Here is a 16,746-nt window from a genome sequence, read left to right as displayed (position 1 = left end):
CCGTATGTACTGCACATGGATGACAGCCGAGAGGGTTTGGGGGCATCCTGTATCAGGATCAGGGCACCGGGTTGAGGTCCATTGCGTTTGTTGGTCAGAGTCTGTCACCCTCCGAGAAAAACTATCCCATGCCCAAGTTGGAACTTCTGGCGTTGAATGGGCGATGGTGGATAAGCTAAGTGACTAAGGGGCCAAGTTTGAGGTGAGGACCTGAATGCGTGCTATATGCTGCCTTTCGCTAACTCCCCATTGACTGAGGAAAAGACTCCTGGCCTTTCTCCCGCTGAGTCAGGTGAAGTGAGGGGTGGCTACCTGTGGGTAGCCTGGGTTGCAGCGTGATTCTGCAGGGGATGAAGCGGGGCTTGGCCACAGGACAGAGGGGTCCGAGTTTCAGGTGGGCACGAGTGATAGGTCGGGGGAGGACTCACCAGGGTAGACTGGAAGTATCCCCAGTAGTGTCTGAACCGGAGGAGTTAGGTGAGGGGTACAGAGGTCTCAGAAAACTAGGAGAGCACCAGATAGGCTGGTCTACATAGCACCAGGGGAGCAGAGTTGGGGAGCTATGTCGTTGCCTTGTACACCTGGATTGGACTTCTGTGTTTTACAGGCAGGGCTGGCAAATTATTGCAACATAATGAGGACATGACTAAATTTGGTGAGGGGGGGTTGTGTAACACGTTGTAAGGTTTCATTGCTAATGTAATGGTTTCTCTGTCTTTTGCCAGGGAGAGATGAGGAGAGAAGATGTGAATGGAGAGAGTTGGTAGACTGCCGGACGGGGTGGACTTGGAGCGAGGGTCCCTAGGTCAGCAACGATCAGAGGAGGTTGATGATAACGAATGGCCTTATCAGCGAGCTCCAATGTTTGCGCATTAGACCGATTCATGAGAATGAGCCTTTTTTTTTGTTTCTTCACTAACCATATAGTCAAATTAAGTATTATAAAGCTCAGTTGTTTAATCGGATATATTGTGCATTGTTTGTTATTTTGTGGTACTGATTTGCAACAGGACACATCATGCAACAATCACCCAAACTAGATTTCTTAAATTCGGCCAGGCACTATCATCCCCTATATTAAGCCACTAGCCAAACTGAGAGTTACATATATTTTATGTACCTGAAGAAACTTTTGGTATCTTTAATATTATTGGCCAGCTTATTCCATCTTTCTCTTCTTAATGACATTTTTTAGTTGTTTTCTGTTGGTTTTTAAAAATCTCCCAATCTTCTAACTTCCCACTACTTTTTGTTCTAATATATACCCTCTCTTTGGTTTTTATGTTTGCTTTAACTTCTCTTGTTAGCCATGGTTGTGTCAATACTTCTTCCTCTTTGGGATGTATGTATCATGTGCCATCCAAATTGCTTCCAGAAATTCGAGCCTTCACTGCTCCACCATCATCTCTGCCAGGATTGTTTACCAATCAATTCAGGCCAACTCCTCTCTCATTCCTATGTAATTCCCTTTACTTCACTGTAAAACCGATACATCCGACTTTAGCTTCTCCTTCTCAAATTTCAGGGTGAATTCGATATATTATTATCACTTTCCACGAAGGGTTCTTCTACCTTAGGCTCTCTAATCAATTCTGTTTCATTGCACAACACCCAATCCAGAATAGCTGATCCCCTGGTGGGCTCAGCCATGAGCTGATCTAAAAAGCCATCTCGTAGGTATTCTAGGAATTCCCCCTCCTGTAATCCACCACAAATCTGATTTTCCCAATCTACCTGTATATTGAAATCCCCCATGACTACTGTAACATTGCCCTTTTGGCATGCACTTCCTATCTCCCATTGTATTTGTACTGTTTGGGGGTCTGTATATAACTCCCATCAGCATCTTTTTACCCTTGCAGTTCCTTAGCTCTATCCACAATGATTCAATACCTCCCAACCCTATGTCACCTCTTTCTAATGATTTGATTTCATTTTTTTACCCGAGCAATGCCGTCCCCTCTGCCTTCCTGCCTGTCCTTTCAATAGAATGCTTATCCTTGGACGTTAAGCTCCCAGCTATAATCTTGCTGCCATGATTCAGTGACATCATACCTGCCAATCTGCAACTGTGCTGCATTCATCTAATTTATTTTGTCTATGGCGCGCATTCAGATATAACACCTTATGTTCTGCAGCAAGACACCATTTTCTATAAGAAAATGGCAGGGAGGTACATCTTCAACAATAACTTCAAGGTTTTCATATTTACTTGGGCATCTGCTCTTGCCTGAAATTGCTGTACAATGTGTGGATAATCAACCAAGTCCGTTGAAGGCGAGGCCTGTCCTGGGGTGAAAGGATCGTGCAAGTTCGTGGATGGGAGGGCTTCTTATACTGTTGTTTCCTTGCTTGTTACATTCTGTGTTGTTCATCTGAGCACTGTGGTCATGCTATGTTGGTGCAGGAACGCGTGGCAACACCTGCAGGCTGTCCCCAGCACACCTTTGGGGTGTGTTAGTGCCATATTTCACTGTAGGCTTCGATGCACATGTGATACGTAATCGTGAAGAGTGAATGGCATTAGCCTCATCATTATTTTAACAGAAAATCCATGCTCTCTCTACCTCCTACACTTTTTTCACTTCTGTAAAATCAAGAGCACTTATTTATAAATCACATTCTGCCAAATGCTATTCCACAGGATTTATAGAGGCAGATCACTTACCACCACAGTAACTGCCTTTCGATGGCCAACAAAGTCCATGTTTGTCTTCCAGCCATCCCGTTCAATAATCTGGGCTGTGGGGCCTGAGTTATTCATAGCATGCGCAGATACAAGATAATGGCCGTCTGGGGACCAGCTTAAACGCAGTACATGTGTTGTGCCTGCACACTAAAGAGAGAACAAAAATAATTAAGAAGTCTGACCAACATATACCAAGTCAAGATCAGTTACACCAAATTCCATACCAAATAATGGAACTTACATCTTGCAAATTTAAAATCCCTTCTGAAACACAAGTATAATTTTTCTTGTTCTTTCAAAAAAAAGCATCGAAAACATAAAGTAATGATGAACAGGTATTATGCTGACTGGATGTCTGTGACCAGTGGTGTTCCACATGGAGAAATGCTTGGACCTCTCTGTTGCTGGTGATAATTATAAATGATCTGAATGAAAATGTACGTGGTCTGATTAAGAACAAGAAAACTGGAGGAGCTGAGGGCAGTGAAGAAAGTTGTCAAAGGATTCAGCAGGACATAGATTATGCAGAAGTTTGAGCAGAAAATAGCAAGTGGAGTTTAATCCAGACAAGTGTACGGAACTGTATTTTGGGACAAAATGCAAGAGGAAAATGTACAGAAATGGCAGGACCCTTAGGAAAAGTGATATACAGAAGAATTTGGTGCTTAAGTGCATAACTCCATGAAACTGGCAATAAAAATGGATAGCGTGGTAAGGGTGGCATGCAGCATGCTTGTCTTCATTGCTCAGGGCATCGAGTATAAAAGTAGTAAAGTCATGCAACAGCCGTATAAAATTTTGGTTGGGCAACTGTTGAACTAGAGTGTAAAATTGTTATTTTTCTTCTAATGTAACTTTCCTATGCTGCTTTAGATTTTTATGTAATCATCTGTATGTGAGTAATTGTTCAGAGAATCTTCCAGTAATTGTAATGTAGCTGATTCTGCATCTTAAGACAAAATAATTGATGATGATATCTCAAGAGAGATAGCAACCAGGGCTCTAGAATAGAGCTGATCTCCACTCCACACCCTCCTTGCTTCTCCACCTTCACCAATGCAGAAAGCTTCTGCATTTTCATTTGTCAAAATTAGAACAGTTAGTTCATTTGACAGTCATTTTTCTCCCTCTCCTGATGAATTCTTCATGGATGAGCTACATTCCAAACATTGAAACCACATGCTTCCCTAGATTCTATATCTACTGACTGGCTTTCTCAAAGCCCACTTTGTCCACCTCCTTGAAAACAACTGCGATTCCGTCAGTCCAAATCCTTTTATTCCCATGATGCATATTAACTGATACATTAATGCTTCTCTTAAAATCTGTCTCACTCCCCCATTAACATGAAGTCCCTGCTCAAACGCCCACCCATTTTCTGTATCTTTGCAAACTAGCAGCCCATTTCCAGTTGCTCCTTCCTTTACAAAGTCCTCCACTGCTCCCAATAATGAGCCCACCATATTTGTACAACGGAACACCTAAATACATTCAATAACATTTCGTACACTGCCACATAACTGTGAAAGATACTCTTTCAATTAGTGATCTGGAGACTTTGACCTAGATGAGCACATCATCATTCAAAATATTTCCTCTTATAGAATTGCCTTTGTTTGACTCTATTATTATGTTTCAAATCTCTGTGAAACAATTATCCACAAGGGTTCCTCTCCTCATAGCCCTACCTGCCTGTGGACCAACTCAAGAATCTGTCTTTGGTCCTCTTCTATTTCGCATCTACTTCCCAGCTCTTGGTGGTATCATCAGGAAGCAAGACATACAGCAACATCTCACCACCATCTTTCAGGATCCCTCCCACTTTGAATATCACAAAACATCTGCTTGCAATCCAGCTATGGATGAGCAAAGATTTGCTCAGTAAACATGAACACCACTGTCTTTACTTCTGACCAGTCAGTTTGGTTTGGTAAAAATATTCTAACTCTAACCCTCCACCATCTCCATCAGCATAGGGATGTGTATTTAACCCCCTGCTCTCCTTTCTTTATACAGTCGGCCCTCCTTATCTGTGAATTCTGCATGCGCAAATTCAACCAACCGCAAATCGCGAAAACCCAGAAGTGCTCTTCCAGCTCTTGTTGTTCGAGCATGCACAGACTTTTTTTTCTTGTCATTATTCCCTAAACAATGCAGTATAACAACCATTTTACATAGCATTTACATTGTATTGGGTACTATTAGTAATCTAGAGATGACTTAAAGTATACGGGAGGATGTGTGTGGGTTATCGTGGATCGGGATCAAAAAAAATTGGAAGTTCTCTTACTAAGTAAGTCGAAACAGGTTCATCCGATATTATTTAGCGTCAGTTAGTCAAACGTTTGCCTTAGTCTGTATAGTATATATTTTACCTTTCTATGCATATAAAACACTTAAGAACTTATGTTTCAGCGCCGGGCTCAGGAACGAAATTTCTCAGGACTCAGGACAGATTGCTCCTGAGTGCACTCTCCGCCATGCCGGGTTGATGTGGAAGATCAAAAACCCAAAACCCCAAAACCCAATAATTAAACCACTGCATTGCTTAGTAATAATTGTAGCTTTCATCGGGGCACAGCGTTTCTCACTTTATCCTTTAGAATTGCTCCCATCGTTGACCAGCGTAGCCTAACACCTTTCCAATGACCGAAGGCGTTTCACCTCTTGCCGATCGCTTTATTATTTCCACTTTATTTTCAATCGTGATCATGATTATTTTCGCGAACAGAAACACTGCGGATTCAGATCTCTACCACCAAGTCTTAATGTCCACCGCACTGAGACAAGTTAAAATAAGGCCTGGGGTTCCACTGTGAGACAGGTTGAATAAGGAACTTGAGCATCCGCGAATTTTGGTATCCGCGAGATCAATCCCCCATGGATAAGGAGGGCTGACTATACCAACAATTGTGTGCCTAAGTACAGCTCCAACACCATATACAAGTTCGCTGATGATACCACTGCCGTTGGCTGTATCAGAGGTAGTGATGAATCAGCATACAGAAGGGAGATTGAGAAATTTGGCTGAATGGTGTAGTAACAACAACTTCTCACTCAATGTCAATAAGACCAAGGGACTGACAGTAAACCAGGAGGGGAAAACTAGAGGTTCACGAGTCAGTAATCATTGGAGGATCAGAAGTGGTGAGGGTCAGTAACTTTAAATTCCTGGGTGTCACTATCTCAGAGGACCTGTCCTAGATCCATCATATAAATGTAATTATGAAGAAAATGTGACAGTGCCTCCACTTTAACCATAACCATATAACAATCACAGCATGGAAACTGGCCATCTTGGCCCTCCTAGTCCGTGCCGAACCCTTAATCTCATCTGGTCACACCTACCCGCACTCAGCCCAAAACCCTCCACTCCTTTCCTGTCCATATACCTATCCAATTTTACCTTAAATGACACAACTGAACTGGCCTCTACTACTTCTACAGGAAGCTCATTCCACACAGCTATCACTCTTTGAGTAAAGAAATACCCCCTCGTGTTTCCCTTAAACTTCTGCCCCCTAACTCTCAAATCATGTCCTCTAGTTTGAATCTCCCCTACTCTCAATGGAAACAGCCTGTTCACGTCAACTCTATCTATCCCTCTCAAAATTTTAAATACCTCGATCAAATCCCCCCTCAACCTTCTACGCTCCAATGAATAGAGACCTAACTAGTTCAACCTTTCTCTGTAACTTAATTGCTGAAACCCAGGTAACGTCCTAGTAAATCATCTCTGCACTCTCTCTAATTTATTGATATCTTTCCTATAATTCGGTGACCAGAACTGCACACAATATTCCAAATTTGGCCTTACCAATGCCTTGTACAACTTTAGCATTACATCCCAACTTCTGTACTCAATGCTTTGATTTATAAAGGCCAGCGTTCCAAAAGCCCTCTTCACCACCCTATCTGCATGAGACTCCACTTTCAGGGAACTATGCACAGTTATTCCTAGATCTCTCTGTTCTTCTGCATTCCTCAATGCCCTACCATTTACTCTGTATGTTCTATTTGGATTATTCCTGCCAAAATGTAGAACCTCACACTTCTCAGCATTAAACTCCATCTGCCAACGTTCAGCCCATTCTTCTAACCGGTATAAATCTCCCTGCAAGCTTTGAAAATCCACCTCATTATCCACAACACCTCCTACCTTAGTATCATCGGCATACTTACTAATCCAATTTACCACCCCATCATCCAGATCATTTATGTATATTACAAACAACATTGGGCCCAAAACAGATCCCTGAGGCACCCCGCTAGTCACCGGCCTCCATCCCGATAAACAATTATCCACCACTACTCTCTGGCATCTCCCATCTAGCCACTGTTGAATCCATTTTATTACTCCAGCATTAATACCTAACGACTGAACCTTCTTAACTAACCTTCCATGTGGAACTTTGTCAAAGGTTTTGCTGAAGTCCATATAGACTACATCCACTGCCTTACCCTCGTCAACATTCCTCGTAACTTCTTCAAAAAATTCAATAAGGTTTGTCAAACATGACCTTCCACGCACAAATCCATGCTGGCTACTTCTAATCAGACCCCGTCTATCCAGATAATTATAAATACTATCTCTAAGAATACTTTCCATTAATTTACCCACCACTGATGTCAAACTGACAGGTCTATAATTGCTAGGCTTCCTTCTAGAACCCTTTTTAAACAATGGAACCACATGAGCAATACGCCAATCCTCCGGCGCAATCCCCGTTTCTAATGACATATTAAAGATCTCCGTCAGAGCTCCTGCTATTTCTACACAAACTTCCCTCAAGGTCCTGGGGAATATCCTGTCAGGACCCGGAGATTTATCCACTTTTAAATTTCTTAAAAGCGCCAGTACCTCCACCTCTTTAATTGTCATAGGTTCCATAACTTCCTTACTTGTTTCCCACACCTTAGACAATTCAATATCCTTCTCCTTAGTGAATACCGAAGAGAAGAAATCATTCAAAATCTCTCCCATCTCCTTCGGTTCCACACATAGCTGACCATTCTGATTCTCTAAGGGGCCAATTTTATCCCTCACTATCCTCTTGCTTTTAATATAACTGTAGAAACCTTTCGGATTTACTTTCACCTTATTTGCCAAACCAACCTCGTATCTTCTTTTAGCTTTTCTAATCTCTTTCTTAAGATTCCTTTTACATTCTTTACATTCCTCGAGCAATTCCTTTACTCCATTCTGCCCATATCTATTGTAGACATTCCTCTTTTTCTGAACCAAATTTCTAATATCCCTTGAAAACCATGGTGCTCTCAAACCTTTAACCTTTCCTTTCACCCTAACAGGAACATAAAGATTCTGTACCCTCATAATTTCACCCTTAAATGACCTCCATTTCTCTATTACATCCTTCCCATAAAACAACTTGACCCAATCCACTCTCTCTAAATCCCTTCGCATCCCCTCAAAGTTAGCCTTTCTCCAATCAAAAATCTCAACTCTAGGTCCAGTCCTGTCCTTCTCCATAATTATATTGAAGCTAATGCTATTGTGATCACTGGACCCGAAGTGCTCCCCAACACATACATCTGTCAGCTGACCTATCGCATTCCCTAACAGGAGATCCAACACTGCCCCATCTCTAGTCGGTACTTCTATGTATTGTTGCAAAAAACTATCCTGCATACATTTCACAAACTCTAAACCATCCAGCCCTTTTACAGAATGAGCTTCCCAGTCTACGTGTGGAAAATTAAAATCTCCCACAATCACCACCTTGTGTTTACTACAAATATCTGCTATCTCCTTACACATTTGCTCTTCCAACTCACGCGCCCCATTAGGTGGCCTATAATACACTCCTATCAGTGTTACTGCACCTTTCCCATTCTTCAATTCCACCCAAATGGCCTCCCTAGAGGAGCTCTCTAATCTATCCTTCCAAAGCACCGCCATAAGATTTTCTCGGACAAGCAATGCAACACCTCCTCCTCTGGCCCCTCCTACTCTATCACACCTGAAGCAACTAAATCCAGGAATATTTAGTTGCCAATCACACCCTTCCTGCAACCATGTTTCACTAATAGCTACAACATCATAATTCCAGGTATCAATCCACGCTTTAAGCTCATCCACCTTTCTTACAATGCTCCTAGCATTAAAATAGATACATTTAAGATACTCTCCATCTCCTCCTCTCTTTCCATCCCTAACAATGCAAATTTATTATCCTTTTCTTTCTTCTCCCCTACATCCTCGGGCTGAGCGCATCCCTTCTCCATCACCTACCTTTCTTCCCTCACACACTGTCTATTTACTTGCTCCACTGGTGAACTAACCTCCTCTCCCATAGTCTCCTCAAATAGTCTCCCGCCCCCCCATCTTACTAGTTTAAAGTCCGCCCTGTAGCCCTAGCAAACCTCCCCGCTAGGATATTGGTCCCCCCACGATTCAAGTGTAACCCGTCCTTCTTGAACAGGTCACTCCTGCCCCAGAAGAGGTCCCAATGATCCAGAAACTTGAATCCCTGCCCCCTGCTCCAATCCCACAGCCACGCATTCATCCTCCACCTAATTCTATTCCTACTCTCACTGTCGCGTGGCACAGGCAGTAATCCCGAGATTACTACCTTTGCAGTCCTTCTTCTTAACTGCTTTCCTAACTTCCTATACTCTCGTTTCAGGACCTCTTCCCCTTTCCTTCCTATGTCATTGGTACCTACATGTACCACGACCTCTGGCTCTTCACCCTCCCACTTCAGGATATCTTGGACGCGATCAGAAACTTCCCGAACCCTGGCACCAGGGAGGCAAATTACCATCCGGGACTCCCGGTCACCTCCACAGAAACGCCTGTCTGAGCCCCTGACTATTGAGTCCCCTATTACAATGGACCTCTTTCTTCTAACCCTACCCTTCTGAGCTACAGGGCCGTCCTCTGTGCTGCAGGCTCGGCCACTGTCACTCCCACGAGGTAGGCTGTCCCCCCCAACAGTACTCAAACATGAGTACTTATTGTCAAGGGGTACAGCCACTGGGGTACTCTCTAGTACCTGCCTCTTCCCCTTCCTGACTGTAACCCACCTATCTGCCTCCCGTGGTCCCGGAGTGACCACCTGCCTGTAACTCCTCTCTATCACCTCCTCACTCTCCCTGACCAGGCGAAGGTCATCGAGCTGCAGCTCCAGTTCCCTAACTCGGTCCCTCAGGAGCTGCAGTTCGGCGCACCTGGCGCAGATGTGGACGTCCGGGAGGCTCGGAGACTCCAGGATCTCCCACATCCGACACCGAGAACAACAAGCTGCCCTCACACTCATACCTCCCAAATAATTGAAAATACAAGAACTAAAAGATAAGCCTACGGTGCCCTCTTCCGACTAAGCCCCCTGAGCCCAAGCCCTACACTCTGCGCCCGGCTCACTCCGCTGCCCGCTTCTTAAGGCGGCGTTCTTTATATATCTTCCCTCCTTCTCAGGCCTCCTTCACGCGCCTGCGCAGTCCCGGCTCTCAGAACTCCGATCTGAGAAGCAATTGAACAATTTGAAAATGGCCACCGCCGCACTTCCTCTCAAGCCTCGCTGTCCTCTTCCAAAAGAGAACTACCTCACTCAGTATCTCCTTTATATATCTTCCCTCCTTCCCGGGCCTCCTTCACGCGCCTGCGCAGTCCCGGCTCTCAGAACTCCGATCTGAGAAGCAATTGAACAATTTGAAAATGGCCACCGCCGCACTTCCTCTCAAGCCTCGCTGTCCTCTTCCAAAAGAGAACTACCTCACTCAGTATCTCCTTTATATATCTTCCCTCCTTCCCGGGCCTCCTTCACGCGCCTGCGCAGTCCCGCCTCTCAGAACTCCGATCTGAGAAGCAATTGGACAATTTGAAAATGGCCACCACCACACTTCCTCTCAAGCCTCGCTGTCCTCTTTCTCAGGAGCTTGTGGAGATTCAGCATGTCATTAAAAACCTGGCAAATTCCTACAGCTATGTGGCGGAAAGTGTGCTGACTGGCTGCATTACGGCCTGGTATGGGAACCCCAATGCCTTTGAGTGGAAAGTACTACAAAAGCTAGTGGATTTGGCCCAGTACATCACAGGCAAAACCCTCCCAACCATTGAGCACATCTACATGAAATGCTACCATAGAAAAGCAGCATCCATCAAAGATCCTCACCACCTAAGCCATGCTCTTTTTTCGCTGCTGCCATCAAGAAGGTGGCACAGATGCCTCAGGACACACACCACCAAGTTCAAGAACAGTCACTACCCCTCAATTATTTACGAACGTTTGTATTTATTATCTGCATTTGCACAGCTTGTTTACAGTTCACAGATCCTGTTTACAGTTAGTGTTCTACAGATTTGCTAAGTATGCCCGCAGAAAAAGAATCGCAGGGTTGTATGTGGTGACATGTATATACTCTGATAATAAATTTTACTTTGAACACAATGCTGTTCTCCTGCTACCTATCTGAAGAGGTGCAAGGAAATGTACAACCCTCTCTGCATTCCACCCCCACATGATCTTACTTCCACTGCTGTAACGCTGCTTAATGCTAATGGGTGGCCTAGTTCAGCACATTGACTGCTGAGACCATTCATGTCTTTATGATTTCTACAACTGGGCATACCAATGCCACTCTAGTAACACTCTGTCTTCTGGTCTGTAGAACAGTGCTTGCCTAAAATTCTATAGGAAGAAGCACTGTCGACGTTTCAAGCCAAGACCCTTTGTCCTGACGAAGGGTCTCGGCCCAAAACGTCGACAGTGCTTCTTCCTGTAGATGCTGCCCGGCCTGCTGCGTTCCACCAGTGTTTTGTGTGTGTGGCTTGAATTTCCAGCATCTGCAGGTTTCCTTGTGTTTGCCTAAAACTCTGTTGTCTAATATTAAATTAATTGTGAAGAACATTTGCCTTGACTCCATACTTGCTGATTTACATTGGCTCCCAATCCAAAACTGCTTCCATTTTAAAAACCTTATCCATATTTACAAGTTTTCTTCTGTTTTTTTTTAAATCTTTCTTCTCCCAAAATCTTCTCCAGGCTGCAAATGTTTTGCAATTTCTGAGCTCCTCCAAATCTGACCTCTTTCAAATCCTATAAACGTTGCACCAACAGTTAACATGCTCTCAAAGGCCTTACCCACAAGCTTTAGAATTCCCTGCTTAAATCCATCCTCATACATACCTTTCACTCATGCCTCAAGATAGTTCTTAAAACATAGTTTTAGATCGAATGTTTGGCTATCTGCTCTGATGATCCATCTCCGTACTTCAATATTGGAAACGTGTTTATTGTTATCACTTGCTTGTAATATTCTGGAATCTTATAATATTACAGCTCCTACATAAATCCATAATCAGAATCAGGTTTATTATCACTGGCATATGTCATAAAATTTGTTGTTTCCAAGTTATTGTTCCTGCAACCCTGATGTTATTATTGTGCGCAAAGCTGCTGGAGAGCGATTGGGCAATAATTCTTTGCCTACTCCATAAGGTTTTCTTTCAAAATCTGTAAAACACCTCTTTCTGAATGGCTTGCCATGATCGCAATAACATCACAAGGTGTCAATAGATTGGGCACATGTAAGTATAGAAGTGCAAATATACGCCACCTATCACAACAGGGGGGGATGGGAGAGTGTGAGGACATACCATGCTCATCTATTTTAGATAACATACAGTGAAAACACTATTCCAAGAAAAAAACAGGTGTGGTAACTTTACTGCATTCTCAATCAAACCAGGTGACCACATTCCTGTAAATGGTCAAGATTAAACTGAAGCTCTCCACCCTCTACGCTCTGTATTTCTGGATAAGTAATGACAAATACTGCAGTAGCGCCTTTCACAAGTTCTATTTCATTAATTGTTTAAACATATTTTTCTGAATAAATTGATGTTATCCACTGCAGTTGACTGCTGTAAGCTATAGTTCCATCTCACATCCAATTTATGAGTTGACATAGTGTTGAAACCTTAATCTTAAATAGACTCATGGTACTGAAGAAATAAATTAAAAAGACAGCAGCTCATACTGAGTTGAAGCATGAGTGAACAGGGAGGAAGGGATGCATGGTGACTATACCGATAGCTCCAGGGGTATCTTAATGGATAGGTCTTCCCTGAGTGAGAAAAATCAGCCAGGAATTACAGACCCTGGACAACTGTTCAGATATTTGTTTCACATACATACTTCATCAAAGGGTTTAGTTATGTTGGTCTCCAGCTGCCAATCCATGGTTCTCCACACTTTTAAGCTCCGGTCGTCAGCTTGGGATGCAATGTACTTTCCAACAGGATCCCAGGTAAGACCCTTTACCAGGCCGGAGTGACCCCGTAATGTTGCAATGATTTCTGTAAGAAAGCATTGAAAAGCATTCACAGTTTATTCATGTTTGAAGCTTATAACATTCTCAACTATCAATAACCAGTGCAACATCCACAACCTGTATAACCAACCATAGAGCTGTTTTATTTGGAAGTCCAAACATCATGACTGCAATCGAAACACATTCTGCACGAGTTGGAGACAAAAAATATATTTGCTGAAAATGAGCTTTCAACATTGCTTTGTGGATGATTCCCGTTTACACCTGGTCCAGTCCTGCCTTTATCAGTATCAGGTTTATTATCACCGGCATGTGAAGTGAATTTTGTTAACATAGCAGCAGCAGTTCAATGAAATACATAATCTAGCCGAGAGAAAAAATAATAATAATAATAATAATAAACAAGTCAATTACATATATTGAACAGATTTTTTTAAATGGCAAATACAGAAATATCGTACATTAAAAAAACAAGTGAGATGGTGTTCAAAGCTTCAATGTCCATTTAGGAATCGGATGGCAGAGGGGAAGAAACTGTTCCTGAATAGCTGAGCATGTGCCTTCAGGCTTCTGTACCTCCTACCTGATGGTAACAGTGAAAAAAGTGTATGCCCTGGGTGCTGGAGACCCTTAATAATGGATGCTGCCTTTACTGCTCCCTGAAGATGCCCTGGGTACTTTGTAGGCTAGTACCCAAGATGGAGCTGACTAGATTTACAACCTTCTACAGCTTCTTTCAGACCTGTGCAGTAGCCCCTCCCCCCACCCCCAACATACCAGACAATGATGCAGCCTGTCAGAATGCTCTCCACGGTACAACTATAGAAGTGAACATCAAATTTACCTGGAAATTTCAGAGCATTCCAGATAACAACAGTGTTATCAATACTGCAGGATGAGAGCCAAGCATCATGGGGTGACCAGGCCAGGTCCATTACATCTAGAATATAAAGACATAATCCCTCACTTAGTATACTGTACATTAGAACAGCTATGCATACATGTATCTGCAACACCTAGGCAGTTGCACAATGGAAAGACATTTTAACCTTTATAGCAAGCAAGTTTATTTGTACAGTATAGCACTTTTCAAGCACAAGGCAATTCAAAATGCTTTACATAGAACACGATATAAAAATCAAACATCAAATTTCAGACAATACATAAGGGAGAATAAAATCACACTAACAATAGATATGATAAAGAGAAGTTACAATGCAGGAGATTCTAATTAAAAGCTATAGTGAAAGAAAAGTTTCAAGCCTTGATTTAAAAGAACTTAAAGCTGAGGCAGACTTCAGATCCTCTGAAAGGTTATTCCAGATGTGTGCAGCATAGTAGCTAAAAGTGCTTCACCATGCTTAGTTTTGACCCTGGGGACACTAAGCAGACCTGACTGACCCCAGATGACCTGAGAGCTCAGGAAGGTTCATAAGGCAGCAAGAGATCGGAGATGTATTTTGGCCCTAGACCACGCAGTACTTTATAAACCAGTAGTAATACTTTAAAGTCAATCCTCTGATGGACAGGAAGCCAGTGTAATGATCTGAGAACTGGAGTGATTTGCTCTACATTCTTGGTCTTAGTGAGGACTCCAGCAGCAGCATTTTGAATGAGCTATAGCTGTCTGAGGGATTTTTTTTGTTTTTTGTTTTTTTTAAAAACACAGAAACCTGTGAAAACAGAATTATAGTAGTCAAGCCTACCAAAAATAAATGCATGGACGCGATTTTCTAAATCTTGCTGAGACATAAACCCTTTAATTCTCACAATTTTTTTTTTAATGATTAGTAGGATGACTTTGTAATTGTCTTAATATGGCAGTTAATATTTAAGACAGCCTCCATTACCACAACACCAAGGTTTCTGGTTTGGTTTTGTGGTCTGTAACAACAGGGATTCTAAGTGAATACTGACTTTTAATTGTTCTTTTCTGACGCCATAAACAATTAGCTCAGTTTTCTCTTTCTTTGACAGGAGGAAAATTGTGGCTTATCCAATCAGTGATTTGTTTAATACAGTCTTTTTGTGATTATATGGGACCATAGTCACTTGATGACACACATAAATCTGAGAGTCATCTGCACGATTAAAGTAAGATATTTTGTTGCTTACCATGATTTTTCAGAGCAAAGGGAGTTTTTACTACTCAGGTTAAAGAGAGGTAAGACTGCAGGCACGTGACGTCAGCCAGTAGAGTGCGAAAGGTTTAAAAAGAAGACCGCCGTATCCAGCGGGCAGTGTCAGAACAGGCAGCGGATTGAGAGGCAGCAGAGTGGTAAGACTTTGGCTCAATGGGCTTAGGCAGTAACGGGACGAGACGAGGTAGACAGTATTTGTGAGAGGCCAGTTTTCTGTGCTCGGTGTCAGATGCAGGCAATCCTGGAGTCCCCCAGCCTCCCGGACGGCCATATCTGCACCAGGTGTGTCGAGCTGCAGCTCCTGAAGGACCGAGTTAGGTTGCTGGAGATGCAGTTCGATGACCTTCACGTAGTCAGGGAGAGTGAGGAGGTGACAGAGAGGAATTACAGGAGACAAACAAGTGGGTCACAGCCAGGAGGGGGAAGGGGAAGAGTCAGGTACTACTGAGTACCCCTGTGGCTGTACCCCTGACAATAAGTACTCTTGTTTGAGTACTGTTGGGGGGGGGGGGGGTGGAGACAGCCTACCTGGGGGAAGCAGCAGTGGCCATGCCTCTGGCACAGAGCCTGGCCCTGTGGCTCAGAAGGGTAGGGAAGGGAAGAGGAAGGCAGTAGTGATAGGGGACTCTATAGTTAGGGGGTCAGACAGGTGATTCTGTGGACGCAGGAAAGAAACTTGGATGGTAGTTTGCCTCTCAGGTGCCAGGTTCCGGGATGTTTCAGATCGCGTCCAAGATATCCTGCAGTGGGAGGGAGAACAGCCAGAGGTCGTGGTACATATTGGTACCAATGACATAGGTAGGAAAAGGGAAGAGGTTCTGAAAAAAGACTACAGAGAGTTAGGAAGGAAGTTGAGAAGCAAGACCGCAAAGGTAGTAATCTCGGGATTACAGCCTGTGTCACGTGACAATGAGTATAGCAATAGAATGAGGTGGAGGATAAATGCGTGGCTGAGGGATTGGAACAGGGGGCAGGGATTCAGATTTCTGGATCATTGGGACCTCTTTTGGGGCAGGTGTGACCTGTACAAAAAAGATAGGTTGCACTTGAATCCCAGAGGGTCCAATATCCTGGTGGGGAGGTTTGCTAAGGCTACTGGGGAGAGTTTAAACCATAATTGTTGGGGGGGGAGGTGGGAACCGAACTCAAGAGACTGGGGAAGAGGAGGTTGGCTGACAAATACAGAAAGCTTGTAGACAGTGCGAGAGGGAGGATAGGCAGGTGATAGAGAAGGGACGCGCTCAGACCGAACGTTTCAGATGTGTCTATTTTAAAGCAAGGAGTGTTGTGAACAAAGTGGGTGAGCTTAGAGCAGGCATGGGCAAACTACGGCCCGCGGGCCATATGTGGCCCGTTAAGCTTTTTAATCCGGCCCGCAGAACTTGATGAAATTATATTAATAAACCTTGTTAACGTTTTTTCTCTGCAATTCTGGCGTTTCCCCAATAGATGACGCACTCTATATACATTGACCTTTGTTGAGGTGCAGCGTATTACTCCACATTTGCGCTTTACTTTGTGACCTTGTGGCGACCCATTTCCTGGCACATCCGAACCGGCTCACAATTAGCCAGCGTTCCGGCTAAGGGAGATAGCCTGCGGGGATTTGCGAGCACAGAG

The 16,746-nt window shown here is 43.5% G+C and overlaps 1 protein-coding gene across 1 annotated transcript in view; it reads right to left on the bottom strand.

The window, feature by feature from the left end:
* LOC132401206 (protein HIRA) overlaps positions 1-16,746 on the bottom strand; it is a 139,969-nt gene that overhangs the window by 67,729 nt on the left and 55,494 nt on the right. Inside the window, exons 6-8 of the mRNA XM_059983193.1 lie at positions 13,830-13,925; positions 12,850-13,010; positions 2,669-2,836 (exon numbers count right to left, since the gene is read on the bottom strand). Coding sequence (XP_059839176.1) covers positions 2,669-2,836; positions 12,850-13,010; positions 13,830-13,925 — 425 coding nt within the window. The remainder of the gene's footprint in view (positions 1-2,668; positions 2,837-12,849; positions 13,011-13,829; positions 13,926-16,746) is intronic.

Source organism: Hypanus sabinus, chromosome 10 (assembly GCF_030144855.1).
Source record: "Hypanus sabinus isolate sHypSab1 chromosome 10, sHypSab1.hap1, whole genome shotgun sequence".
Taxonomy (NCBI): Eukaryota; Metazoa; Chordata; class Chondrichthyes; order Myliobatiformes; family Dasyatidae; genus Hypanus; species Hypanus sabinus.
Note: the sequence above shows the minus strand (reverse complement) of the source record. Positions and strands in the feature narration are given on the sequence as shown.